Here is a 14928-nt window from a genome sequence, read left to right as displayed (position 1 = left end):
ACCCGACTTAATTCAACTACATTCCATTATCCTCGTTTTGCTTTTGGTGATGTTCATCTTATATCCTCCCTTATGGATTGCAGTGGATGTGGGTTGCAGTAAGTACTGGGAGATGAAGAAGCTTGCACAGGATAGAGTAGCATGGAGAGCTGCATTAAACCAGTCTCAGGACTGAAGACCACAACAACAACAACAATCTATATTAAGTAATTATGAAATGAGTTGTAAAAAGGTTTGAGGTTTTGCGTTTTCTCAGTACCTTCGCCTTAATTACTTGGTATGATATTTTAATGTGTGTCTGAGTGGTTATTCATATTTTCAGGCAGTGGTCAACAAGCCACATTTATCTGACTCATGATTTAACAATTTTGACTATTTGACCATTTCCCCTTTAATTTTTAACAAATACTCGGGTCTTTATTTAAACTATATGAAAGACTTATTTTCAGAAAACCAGATAATTAGACCTCGCCCATGTTTTTTTGCTGTATCCAATGGTGTTTTCTTATTTTTAACTATACTCTTCTAATTAGGGGTAGTGTAGTGTGAATTGCTATGTTGTCATGTCCCCTAAATGTAAAGTCATCATTGACATACCCAGTACAAAAGCTTGCATATTTATATTTAATGTAAACTGTGCAACAATACTGCTTACTAGCTTATAAGAAATTATGAATAAATAAGTATTTCTACACTGAAGAGCCAAAGAAACTGGTACACCTGCCTAATATTGTGTAGGGTCCCTACGAGCATGGATAAGTGCCACAACACAATGTGGCATGGAGTCGACTAATTCTGAAGTAGTGCTGGAGGGAGTTGACACCATGAATCCTGCAGGGCTGTCCATAAATCCGTAAGGGAGTGAAGATCTGTTCTGAACAGCTTGTTGCAAGGCATCCCAAATATGCTCAATAATGTTCATGTCTGGGGAGTTCGGTGGCTAGCAGAAGTGTTTAAACTCAGAAGAGTGTTTCTGAAGGCACTCTGTAGCAATTCTGGATGTGTGGGGTGTCACATTGTCCTGCTGTAATTCCCCAAGTTCATCGGAATGCACAACGGATGTGAATGGATGCAGGTGATAAGGCAGGATGCTTACATACGTGTCACCTGTCAGTCGTATCTACAAATATCAAGGGTCTCTTATCACTCCAACTGCATATGCCCCCACACCATTACAGAGCCTCCACCAGCTTGAACAGTCCCCTGCTGACATGCAGGGTCCGTGGATTCATGAGATTGTCTCCGAGCCTGTACACGTCCATCCACTTGATACAATTTGAAACGAGACTCATCCGACCAGGCAACATGTTTCCGGTCATCAACAGTTCACTGTCAGTATTGATGGGCCCAGGTGAAGCATAGAGCTCTGTGTTGTGCTGTCATCAAGGGTACACGAGTGGGCCTTCAGCTCTGAAAGCCCATATCGACAATGTTTCGTTGAATGGTTCGCACGCTGACACTTGTTGATGGCCCAGCATTGAAATCTGCAGCAGTTTGCGGAAGGGTTGCACTTTTGTCACATTGAACGATTCTCTTCAGTCGTTGTTGGTCCGTTCTTGCAGGATCGTTTTCTGGCAGCATCGATGTCGGAGATTTGATGTTTTACAAGATTCCTGGTATTCACAGTACACTCACTAAATGGTCATGTGGAAAAATCCCCATTTCTTTGCTACTTCGGAGATGCTGTGTTGAATATAACACCATGTTCAAACTCAGGTAAATCTTGATAATCTGCCTTTGTAGTAGCAGTAACCAATCTAACAACTGCACCAGACACTAGTTGTCTTATATAGATGTTGTCAACCGCAGCACCCAATTCTACCTGTTTGCGTATCTCTGTATTTGAATACGCATGCCTATATCAGTTTCTTTGCCACTTTAGTGTATGTACCTATATGGAAAAGTACTGTTAATTAAACTCATGTGAACATTTATTAAGTGAAAAAGATGACTGCAGGAAAAGTTAGAGTTGCTCTCCCACTTAGTTATGTGTAGTTGAGACCGTTTTCATGGTAATCGTTCTGATGTGGAACATACCATTTGTACAATAGTTAACACTTAATTACAAATTGTATGTCACTATACAGGTTGTAATGGTTATAAGTGCAGATATTTCTGTTGTTGACTGAGGACAATGTACTGAACAACATTACATCAGTACTTACATCATTTGTAGACTAATAATTATAGCTATTACAAGTTTTTAGGTTGGTTAGTAGCTCCAAATACATATGGCAGGAGCAAGGCATTAATGCTAATTTTTTCCTGTGCAGCAAGTCAGGTGTTCGAAGTGTGGATGTATGGATACAAAATGGTTAGTCTCTACTGACAGGCATAGTCCAGCTAGTTGTGCAGTACAATCCTGCAGAAAATATCAAGCCATAAAGTTCGTGACCTGTGTTGTGGGAATACTGTTTGACACAGAGTAAAAACAACCAACAGACTGGTGTGTACATACAGGATGTTCATAAATTCCCATCACAAAGTTCTAGGGCTTGCAGAGGGGAGTGAGTACATAATGTTTCAAACAGCAACACATGGCCAGAAACGTACCATGCTAGAGCCACTTGAAAACATGTTTGCTACTTTGGTGGGGTGAAAGGGGGGGGGGGGGGTCGGTTACATCAGATCAGATTCAGATGATGTTATGTGACATCTGTCCTAACTCTCTGATGTGGTTCAAGCCTCATTCACATATCTGTCAGTGTTAGAGCAACAGGGTTGAGTAAACGTTCACCAAACACATCGACATGATCCTCCTGAATGGTGACGTTAACAGCTATGGAAGGGCTGCTCATCACCTTCATCGAGAACATTCTCCACATCATCTAAATCCATCACATGCACTTTTTTCCACAGTTGCCTTCACCGTCAGCAGACATGACTGCGGTGCTCCAAGAGGCTGTACTGCATCACATTGGAGAGAACCTGTCAATGGGTACATGAGCAATTTCTTTGGCTATTAATGAGTAGAATTGTAAAACAATTGCTGTACTGGATCACGCCTACACAATTACTTATAAAAGTGGACACATTACCAACATGTTTTCAAATGGTTGTAGCATTGAAACAGTAAATTTCTGGACATGAGTTTGAATACAAAATATTATCTACTCACTCCCCTCTACTAGTCCTAGAAGTCTGCAACGGGAATTTCCAAACACTCTGTATTAAGATAGCACTTATAAAAATATCTGCACTTACTCTCATTACATCCTGTATATTGTGCATTTATAGAGCTTATTTGTATTGAGGCACTCATCTGTTATGTAGAAGTAACTTTCAAGATCAAGCAACTTAGAAAAATCCTTATATGTTGTAAATTTTCAAAGGTAGATTCTGTGGCTTCCCGTTAATATACATTTGAAGCCTTAACACCATTTCAAAAAGTTAATTTTATAGTATTAATCTGTAATACATGAAATAAACTTTTTTCTTCTTTTCATGGGATGTACTCCTTTCTTAAGATTGCTTACAGGTCAGAAGGTGGAAACAATAGATGATGCATGGCGAGCTGTTGATATCTTCCACAACCAAGGAATAAAAACTGTTGTGCTTTCTTCAACAGAACTTGGAGATGAAGAACATTTGTTAGGTCTCGCAAGCTCTGTCATTGGTAAGTTGGATTACTTAATAATCAAATGTTCATGCACTTGTGCATGTACTCTCATCAAAAGTGTTTGGAGACCAGATATTTTTTCATATGCAATACAATATTTTGCTTGCAGATTCTTCGTAAACTTTGTGTATGTAACCAGATATTTTTTCATATGCAATACAATATTTTGCTTGCAGATTCTTCGTAAACTTTGTGTATGTAACTTAAAGCATGAGGAAACAATTTTAGTGCCATTGGAAACAAATGAAATAAATGTAGTTCCCATCACTGTGGCTCTCAAATGTTGCAACTCTACATTTGATGTAAAGTCCAAAACATTAAGGAGTAGTTACTACATCCAAAAAACCTTAAAAATATACAGAACTACAGTGAGTGATCAATATGGGTTTGCAACTGTTTTATGTGGATTCATTGAGGATATTGAAAACTGTTGAGAAATATTTGCCTTGACTTAAGAAAAGAAACCTCTCATAACTACTTCCAAGCAACACAACATACAGTATATAGGTTCAATAGTGTAGAGCTTGCTGGCCATGACAGCCATGTTATAGCATCACTCTGTAGCATGTCATCCGTCACTTGAGCTTTAGGGGTCTAGAATTTGTTTTCATAAAAAGAAAAGACAGCAGCATTAGCCAGATAAATCATTTGAGAATCCTATTCCTGTAACTCCTAGTCATCAAAGAATTGTTTAAGATACATTGACGAGTTTATACATTATGATGACCTGTTTGGTTCACCTTTGGAATGCAATTTGGCAGCAATTCTACAAGGCCTGGATTAGACTAGTTCTTTGTAGGTTTCCAGAGCCACATTGCACCAGATGCCTATGCATAGGTACGCGATTTCCATAAATTATGGACCTGTGTTTTGTGGACCCAGAGCTGACTCCCAATAGTGTCACAGATGTGCTCCATTGGGTTCATATCAGATGACTTTGGTGACCAAGGCGTCACTGTAATTTCATTAACATGCTCTTCAAACCACTGTAGCATGATTCTGGTCTTGTGACAGACATTTATCCTACTGGAAAATGACATCACTATTGGGGAAGCCATCAAGCATGAAGGGATGCAAGTGCTCTGTAATAATGTCCACATAGCCCACAGCTGTCACAATGCCTTTAGTTACCACCACAGATCCTACAGAATTCAAGGTGAATACACCCCAAAACATTATACTGCCTCCACTGGCCCGAGTCTGTAGCACTGTGTGTTTTGAGCTACCATTCACGTGGATGACACTGTATTATTGGGAAACAACCATTGATCTGGTGTAGTACATTGTTCAGTGGTCCAATCTCAGCTATCTCATATTCACTGTAAATGTAAATGACGATGCCATTGGGTCAATTTGGGAACACGTAGGGGTCAACAGCGTATGCTGAATCCACTGCAGTTGTAAATGGTGATGTTGTTGGATCAAAATGGGAATTTGTAGGGTGTCATCTGCTGTGGAGCCCCCGTGTTAAACAATGTGCGCTGCATGGTTTGGTCTGAAACACTTGTGCCTGCACCGGCTTCGTACTCTGTCAACTGAACACCACACATCATGCTAGCCTCAGACTTCCAAATTTTGTGAGGAGGTGTTGTTTCCTACTCATGGTTTGACCATTCTACATTAACTTTTCATAGATGCTCATGATAGCAGCATTTAAATGCCTTCACCATTCCTGTATTGGTTGTTTCTAGGCACCAGGCTACAACAATCTACCCTTTGTCAAAGTTGCTTATATCAGGGAATTTCCCCATTTGTGGTCTGTAACATCACTAGACTGATTCCTCATTTGACTCTGCTGTGCTTATATACTTTCTTTGGCATGACACGTGCGTGCAACACCACCAAGTGCCACCCTACCTTGTAGTGGGCAGTGGTCGTAATGTTCTTGCTCGTCAGTGTGACATACATTTCTTTGCTTATCACCTTCCAGTTCCTGCAAAGGCCATTAATCAGCCGCAAGAATATAAATACATGTTGCACAGAAAGGTGGCTGTCAGGATGGAAATGTATCAGTCACCAGGCTAGACTTATTAGAATGGATACAAGGTGGTAATGGTGGTGTAATGTTATTGAGATGTATGCAGTGGGCTTCACTAAATATACATATAGTTTGACATTCTATACTCTGTATCAACTTGTTGATCTGCCATTCTGATTAGATGTGAATAATGTTGTAATTGTTCATGAATGAGCTTCCCCTTGTTTTTGAAAATCCTGTTAGCAAGCATGTCAACATTTATGGAAATGGGCTTTAGGACACTCCAACGGAATTTGCTGTGAGCAACTTTTATTCGTCCAAAGATACCACACAAACTGATGAATGGTAAAGCAAAATACTCATGGAAGAAAGTCACTGAATGGCTAAATGTTGACAAGTGGAGATTTGTATGAACCTTTATTAGTGATCTACAACAGCATGACTTCGTCTTATTGTGAATGACATCTTCCATATCATTGTTAAAATAGTAAGTATTGTCAAAAAGTTTGCAAAAATTGAATTTTGTATGGTTTCAGAATTAGTATAGCAAAAGGGACTGATTCTGTGAACAAATATCCATTGTTGTGTTTCCATGAGCTTGCAGTTTTACAGCAATTGATATGAAAGGTCTGTGTATCTGTACAAAATTTAAAAACCATGCAGCAGTTACTAATGCTTTACAACATATTTTTAATGCTTTTGGTCACACACTATGTTGTCTGGTGTAAGCATTACAAACATGCATCCCCCACCCCACCCCCTCGGGAGCCCACAGCCCTTTCGTGGGTACATGTGGAGCGTGCACACTTTCCCAAACTGTTGCAGCCTTTCTTCTTTTTTGGGCTGCTTTACCTCCCTCGTAGTTGCTTTACCTTCCCCTTCCTCATCCTTCCCTGTCCTTATCCTTTCCCTTTGCCCCTTCATTTCCCTCTCTTGATGATCTTTATGTTGGCCCGACTATCCTCCTGACTTTGCTTCACACAGTTTTGGTTCATTCGATTTTCCTCCTCCTTTTTTGCTTTTCTTTCTTTGTCCCCCTCAGTGGTTTGACATCCATCTCTTAATTTGAAATTTGTAGTGTGAGCCAGATGGGGAACCCCCTGATGCCTTTGGTGTGGGTTCCTCTCCCCCCCCCCCCCCCAGCTCCTCTCCTTATCCCTTTTCTCCCCTTCCCCTCCCTCCCCGCCATAGCCCTTTCACCTCCTTGCTAGATCACCAGCTCAGTAGCCAGTCTGTGTGGGGGGGGCTATTACGTACCCATCTGACTGAGTACTCTGACACCACAAGGATCACACTGCTGATACTTGCGCTGTGAATGCCATTTGCAAGTCTAGGAATGGTTGCCCATTTTTTTGGGGCATCGGAACTCCCAGCAATGACCATCCTGCCAGGCGGCTGTTGCTGTGGCTGGGTGGTGCCCATGAAGTGAGCCCTGTTTGGAGTGGGTGGTAGCGGGGCAGACGTTCGGCACATAAAATGAGTTAAACTCTGTGGCTGCTCTTCCTCAGCTGTGTCTCATCCTAGGAATAGCTTTGTCTCAGTTCCTCTTTCTGCCTTCCCAGCCTTTCCCCCCTTGGCTACCCCCTGGGAGGAGGGCCGGGCCCACCGGCTTGGGGTAAAATTCTTTCCGCAGTTCCTGGTCTGTACCAGGACTGATGGGGAGACTTTTGACGCCACCAAACCCCTTTTCTTTGTGGAACATAATGAGGACAAGTTCGGTGAAGTTGAGTCATTAAGCAGTATGAGATATGGCTCTCTCTTTATAAAGACAACTTCTGCCAGTCAGTCGGCCTCCCTCTGTGCCTGCTAACATTTAGGAGAGATCCCCTTGGCTATCGCTTCACACGAGTCACTCAATATGACACGGGGTGTAATTTTCCATAGGGGCCTTCTCCTCCAGTCCATTGATAAACTTAGGGCTAGTCTGGAACAACGTGGAGTTCATTTCATCTGGCATGTCCAGATACGCCATAAGAACCATTGTGTAGACATTGGCACTTTCATCCTGGCATTTGAGGGGGATACCCTGGCCCAGAAGGTCAAGGAAATGGTCTAAAGATGTGACGTGAAACCATACATTCTACTTTCTATGCATTTCTCCCATTGCCTCCAGTTCGGCCACATGTCCTCGTGATGTAGTGCCACTCCCATCTGTGGTGGCTGTGGCCGACCTCTTCATGTGGACACCCCTTGCACCCCGCCACCTAACTCTGTAAACTGCTCTGCATTATCCCTGCTCACCGGAGTGTCCAATGTATATGAAGGAGAAAAAGAATTCAAGAAATAAAGATTGTTTACTGTCTCAGCTACTTTGAGGCCCAGAAGAAGTGTGACAGACTACACCCTGTGAATCTCTCCTCTTCATTTGCCTCCGTTTTGTCTTCCCCTCCTCCTTACCTCCCTTTCCTTTCCTCACTCTTGGTGGCTCCCATTCCTTCCCCGCGAGGAACCGCCTCTCTTCCCCCTCCTCTCACTCCTCCTTGGCCAGGGAAGTCATCCTCTTCTCTGGCTCCTGCTAGGGATACCCCTCCCCAGCATTCTCAGGATAGGAAGCCTGCAACCTTGGGTTGGACGAGGGACCCACACTCCAGTGGCCCAAAGCTGCTCACTCTGTGTCTGACCCTGATATCGCTGCCACCTATTCCCTTACTGATACCGCCTCCTTTCTCCCTCCGAGGGAGAAGAAGAAGAAGAAGAAGCAGCGCTAGTCAAAGGACGAGGCTACTCTGTCTTCCCGGAGGGCTTCGCCCATCCTCCTCTTCCTGAATAATACCCAGTTTTTATATGTCACCCCATCCTCGTCGGTGACAACCACTGACCCAGTGACATGAATTCCCCTCAGCTTCTTTACGTCTAACCTGGACTCTCTCCACATGATAATCCAGTGGAATTGCAAAGGATATTACTGTCACCTACCGGAAATTGAACAACTCGTTTCCTCTTATTCTGCATTCTGTCTTGCTCTTTAGGAAATGCACGTTCATGATGATCACTCTCCAACTTTTTGTGGTTGTTGGGCACTCTGTTTGAACCGTGCCAGACCCGGGATAGCATCTGGAGGGGTCTGCACTTTGGTTTGCACCAGTGTCATTAGCGACTGGATCTCCCGTTAACGCCAACCTGGAAGCAATAGTGGTAAGAGTGTGAACGAGCCCAGCAATCACCATTTGCAATTTCTACCTCCCTCTTGGTAGAACACTTCTTTATGTTGACTTGTCTGCCTTAATATAGCATCCCGCCACTGTACCTCCTACTTGCAGACTTCAGTGCACATCATGCCACTTCAACAGGTAGGGGTCTTCTAATTGACCAACTTATTACAGACTTTGATTTGTGTCTCCTCAATGACGGTTCCCCTACCAACTTCAGAGCGGTTCATGGCACCTTTTCTGCTACTGATCTCTCACAGCCTCCCTACATTGATCACTCCTTGATGATCTCTGTGATAGTGACCAGTTTCTAGTGATTCTGTTGTTCCCCTTCCGCTGCCAGGTCAACAGGGCCCCATGTTGGGCATTCCCCACAGCCAATTGGCCTATATATATGTCTGATATGCACTTTGACACCTCTCTCTCTCTCTCAAGCAAGACGTTTCTGCTGCTCTTCTACATGCCGCTGGCACTATTATCCCACTATCCACAGGATCTCATCATCACCAACTGCTACTGTGGTGGACTAGGGATATAGCTGTCGTTATCCAGGATCACCGACGGGTGTTGCATTGATTTAAATGACACCCTCCAGAGACCAACCTTCTTGCTTTTAAGCATCTCCATGTTAAAACTCACTACTTTATTAAGCAAAGTAAAACCGTATGCTGGGAGCGCTATGTTTCCTCCCTGGGCAGGTGTGGCTCTTCACTGCAGGTTTGGTCCAAGCTCCGCAGCCTTCTCTGCCACCAGTGACAGTCAACTGTCTGTGGTCTTATACTCCAAGGTGCTCAGTGTGTCGATCTATTAGTTCTTGCAGAACATCTTGCAACACACTTTGTGACAGCATTTGGCATCCTCTTCCTCTCCTATTACCTTTCTTCAGTAGAAATGCAGAGTTGAACAGATCTCCCTCTGTTTCATCCCCCACCAAGCTGAATGCCATAATGAACCATTCACTGAATGGGAATCCTTGCAGGTTCTTACCTCCTCACATGTCACAGCCCCAGGCCCTGATTCCATCCACAACCCAATGATCCAGCACTTGTATGTTACCCAGAGGCAACACATATTCAGGATCTTGAGTATATTTATCCCCGTCCTTAAGCCCAGGAGGAGCCCAACATCTTTTTGACAGCTACTGCCCAATTAGCCTGACAAACATACCTTGTAAACTGCTCGAGAGGATGGTTAGCATCTGATTATGTCGGGTACTCGAAACTTGGGGCCTTTTGTCCTTTTGTATCAGTGTGGCATCCCAGAAGGACTGTCTCCGACAGACCATTTACTCTCATTGGAAACAGTCAACCGACAGGCTTTTACTAACTGCCAGCATCTTGTCGCAGTCTTCTTTGACCTACATAAGGCATACGACACGGCTTGGCGCCATCACATTTTAGTTACCTTCCGTGACTGGAGCTTTTGCGACCCCCTTCCAATTTTTATCCCACCGGCTCTTCCGGGTTCAAGTTGGCTTTTCACTCAGCACCCCTCGGATTCAGGAAAATGGTATCTCACAGGGTTCTGTGTTAAGTGTCACACTCTGACTCGTAGCCATCAATGGGCTTATTACCTGTGTAGGGCCTGTGGTTACACCGGAGTTGTATGTCGACATTTTTGGCATCTGGTGCAGCTCCCACTCAGTAGCATGTGCCGAGTGCCAGCTCCGAGGTGCCATCTGGTGAGCCTCTGCGTGGGCTTCTTCCCATGGCATCCAGTTTTCTCCCTCCAAACGTAGGCATTTTTGTCATCGACTCACAGTACACCCAGATCCAGAACTTTATTTAGGCAACCAGCTCTTACATGTTGTAGCACAGTCCTGTTTCTTGGGCCATATTTATGATAAAAAGCCAACTCGGCTGCCCCACATTCGCCACCTGAAGACTACGTGCATGCAGAAGCTTAATGCTCTCCACCTCCTGGCCCACATATCTTGGGGTGCAAATCGTGCTACTCTTCTCCATCTTTACTGTGCTCTGGTCTCGTCCATACTAGATTATGGTAGTCAGCTTTATTGCTCAGTGGCTCCTTCCACTCTGAAATTACTTTACCCTGTTCACCATTGTGGGGTCCATCTGGCAGTTGGTGCCTTTCACACTAGTCCTGTTGACAGCCTCCTTGCAGGAGTGGGTATTCTCCTTCTACAAATATTATGGAGCCAACTCCTGGTTTCTCATGCAACTGCCATTTGCTGATTCCCTCACCATCCTGTGTACCCTGTCCTCTTTGCAAATGAGGGATGCCTCCCTCCTGATAACCGCCCACGGGTGGGATTGCCGGTTGGAATGCATCTCATTTCCCTCTGTCAGAATCTCCATCTCCACTCACTGGAAAATGCCCCATTTATTTCCTCTCCCCTCCCCCTTTCTCCGTGGATGGTTTCTAAACTACAGATTAGGACCGATCTATTCCAGGTTTCTAAGGTCTCTGTCGCCCCCGTGGTCTTTCGGCACCTTGTACATTCCGTCCTTGCAGAGTTCCAGAGTGCTACCAGCTTCCACACTGATGGTCGTAAGACGATAGATAAGATGGCATACACTTCCACATCTCCTAGTGAGAACACCATTTATTGCTGAGATCGTGTAGTGTGTTCACAGAAGAGCTGATAGCCATCAACAGGGCCCTCCATTTTGTTTCTTAGGGCTCCCTCCTCAGTGTTTCAATATGTACTGATTCAATGAGCAGCATGCAGACTGTTGACCAATGCTACTCTCATCGTCCTTTGGTTTCTTCTATCCACGACCTTCTCTCTGCCCTCGGCTGTGCCGCCAGCTCTGTTGTCTTTATCTGGGTCCCAAGTTGTGTGGGCATCTCAGGGAATGAACTGGCTGCCCATTTGGCTAGAGAGACAGCTACTTACCCCTCCATTCCCTTTCATGACACCAGTTGCAGATATGCAGATCTATGTCAAATCCCTTTTGCCCAAAAGTGGAATGATATCTGGTGTGCTACTGCTCTCAGTAGTAAACTCCACACAATCAAGGAGACTACTGCAGATTGGTGGTCTTCCTTCTGCTTTACTCCTGGTTGTACTTGGCACTTCTCTTCATGTTTTCTCAGTCTGAGACCCCGTGACCACTCCCACGTGGAAAGACCTCTGTTTTACCCCTCTGTCTTTCCAGTTTTTAGATCGGGTCTCCCCTTTTATGTCTTCTACTGTTTGTGTTTTAACTTCCTTGTTTTATGTTTGACTCTTCTGACTTGTCCCATCCACTTTTAGTGGGTTCCCTCTCTTCCACAAGTAACTATGGAGTAGCGGGGCAGATGGCCTCACCGTTTTGTCATATAATTCCCCTCAATTAATCAATCAAACACGGCCTGATACTCAGTGGCTGTGATGACTGTATCAGGCTATTGTCAACTGGCACCACAGCAGAAAATTTGTTAGAACACATGTTGCTGTACACTATGAATGCACTTACAAATATTTAATTGGCAAACCAGTATTTGGGCAGACGGACCATTGTCAGTGTACATCTATATCAAATGAAGTGTATGTCAAGTATGAAGTCCTCATGATGTTAAAATTGATGTCAATCTCTGTGGTACACAGGTTGTCATGTGTATGTGTTATAGCTGTGAAATCCTAAATGGCCATTACATTATTTCCCCAGAAATTAATGCCATAGGACATTATTACCTGAAAGAGTGCTAATAATCCCATCTGCAGTTCAATAGAATGAGAGTTTTACGAGCGCAAAGTATGCAGAACTGAGCTATTTTGGTTAAGTTATCCATTTGCTGGTATCGTACAATTTGTTATGCATCTGGAATCTTAGGAACTTCGTGCATGGGGTTATATCTATCGTGCCTATGTATCTGTACTTCTGATACCTATAAGTCATATTTAATTTGTTTGGAATTGTGTAACATGAGTCTTGGTAAGATTAAGGGCTAAGCTGTTTGCTGTGATCAGATTGGAAGCCTGTCCCATTATTCTCCTGGATATGCTTCTGCCCTTTATCAGTGTACTTGTATCATCACGAAATATAAAGGTTTTTGGAGAGTGCTCCCAACATCCCTGCTAATTTGTTACATAGGTCAAGAACAGAAGCAGGCCAACTGCCAAACTTTGTGAGACTCCATATTTAAAGATCCCAAACTGCAAGTACAGTTTTATTCCTGTTGTGTTATTTGCCCTCAGTGTTCTGTTGTTGAGATATATCTCCACCTGAGAAATGGGAATGCCTTTAATGCCACAATGATTTAGTTTCCTCTTGAATTTTATGATTTTAACCAGCATTCCTTAATATTTTCAATATGTGTAACCTCTTTTAATGTCCAGTTTTATTGTGGAATCGCTGGTTTGTTTCTGTAGTATGTTTTTGATGCAATCATCTGTAAATGGATTAATTGTGACAAAGATGACAATTATGTAAAATAATACACTGGTGTGGAAAACTTAAGGACAAAAGTAACTTTCTCATGATGTATCACTACCAAGTGACATAGCTTGATAAAACTTGGATCAGAAATAGAAAGAACAGCTACAGTATAGTAAAAAAAAATTAATAATAGATAATAATAATAATAATAATAATACACTATAATATGAACAGAAATGACACTTTTATTCAAAGACAATAATTACACTGAAGTCACCATGGTCCATTACGGTCTGCTAAACATTACGAAAGACCAAAAATGGGTCTCGGTGGAGACTGTGAACACTGTGGAGAGCAAAGCATGCTCTGCAACCTTCCCCCTCCATGGCTACAAAGTTGGTGAGGGGTTCTTGCAGCTGATAACTACTGGATGCCTGTTGGTGTATGTGGATGTGCTGTAATACGTCTCTCCAACACATCCTACACATGCTACACATGCTTGATGCGGCTGAAGTTGGGGAAATGGACAGAGCAGTCCATTTGCCAAATATCTTCACCGAGCGAGGTGGCGCAGTGGTTCGACACTGGACTCGCATTCGGGAGGACGACGGTTCAATCCCGCGTCCGGCCATCCTGATTTAGGTTTTCCGTGATTTCCCTAAATCACTCCAGGCAAGTGCCGGGATGGTTCCTCTGAAAGGGCGCGGCCGACTTCCTTCCCTAATCCGATGAGACCGATGACAACGCTGTCTGGTCTCCTTCCCCAAACAACCAACCAACCAAATATCTTCTTGTTCTGGCAGCTCCTCCATGTGGTTGCCCATTTTCTTTCACAGAAATGAAGTCAAGACTAAATGCACTCCTGAAAAAAGTGCATGTGGGGAAGGAGTACAGTGTCACTAATTACCGGAAGCTCCAATATTACTTTAAATGTGAACATTTTAGGTTAGGCTTTAATGTGACTGTTACTGACATTAAATGAAATGACAGGTTTACTGTTACCAGTCACTGTTTATTTATCTCTGCAAGACGTTTCAAAGGTTTAACTAAACTTGTATCTAACAGTAAAAATAATATAAGTAAAATGGAATATCTCCAGTAGTTATAGGCTCCTTTCATTGTTGTAACACTTCACAGGTATATTGTCATATTTTGTAAACAAATATGGCATGTGGAAACTATTAGGTGCAAGGATGATATATCAGAAGAAAAACAGTAACATACAGAAAAAAGAATATACGTCATACTAACAAATGTAAACATGTCACAGAGATAAATAAACAGGAAGCTCCAATATTAGGCGAATTATGAGGCCCCTGAGAGAAATAGCATCCTTGGCTGGAAAGGATGGAAAGGATGCCTGCAGCTATGGAGTGTGGAGAGTGCAATCATCTGCAAGTTGTTGCTCATGTTGACCCCAGTGATTCCTGTTGCTTGGGTTTGGAGGCCATCCTTATTCATATGTGTGGCTGGCAGAAGTGGTGGTGAAGACTGCTGGCCAAGCAGTATTGTACCCAGAATTTATGGGGATCTTTTGGGCTGAAGCTGAGCCTCAACCGAAGGCTCCGTCAACTCCTTTATGGTCATGGCTATAAAGTTCTAGAGATAATAGCAGGATTCCCCTTGACAGGTTGTGTGTGCATTACACAGAGGAAACAGCTACTTGAATACCAAAGTACTTGTAGAGTGCACATGGCAGATCTTGAGGCTAGGCTGTAGTCTGAGGTCCTCTGTTGAACGCAATACAGGGATTACAAAGTCAGATACCATACAAAGTAAAATCACTTTGAATGTCAGAATTTTAACAGTAAATTGCCGTTGCATTAATAACAAAATGCTGGGATTCAGTGCCCTCCA

At 43.3% G+C, this 14928-nt stretch overlaps 1 protein-coding gene across 2 annotated transcripts in view; it reads left to right on the top strand.

Moving 5' to 3' along the window:
- The window catches only part of LOC126419302 (pyridoxal kinase), a 126869-nt gene that overhangs the window by 49279 nt on the left and 62662 nt on the right, over positions 1–14928 (top strand). For both annotated transcript variants that reach the window (XR_007575959.1, XM_050086477.1), the window contains exon 5: positions 3468–3616. Coding sequence is in view for 1 of the 2 variants with exons in the window: in XM_050086477.1 (XP_049942434.1) it covers positions 3468–3616 (149 nt within the window). In the remaining variant the exon portion in view is untranslated. The remainder of the gene's footprint in view (positions 1–3467; positions 3617–14928) is intronic.

Source organism: Schistocerca serialis, chromosome 9, assembly GCF_023864345.2.
Source record: "Schistocerca serialis cubense isolate TAMUIC-IGC-003099 chromosome 9, iqSchSeri2.2, whole genome shotgun sequence".
NCBI lineage: Eukaryota > Metazoa > Arthropoda > Insecta > Orthoptera > Acrididae > Schistocerca > Schistocerca serialis.
Note: the sequence above shows the minus strand (reverse complement) of the source record. Positions and strands in the feature narration are given on the sequence as shown.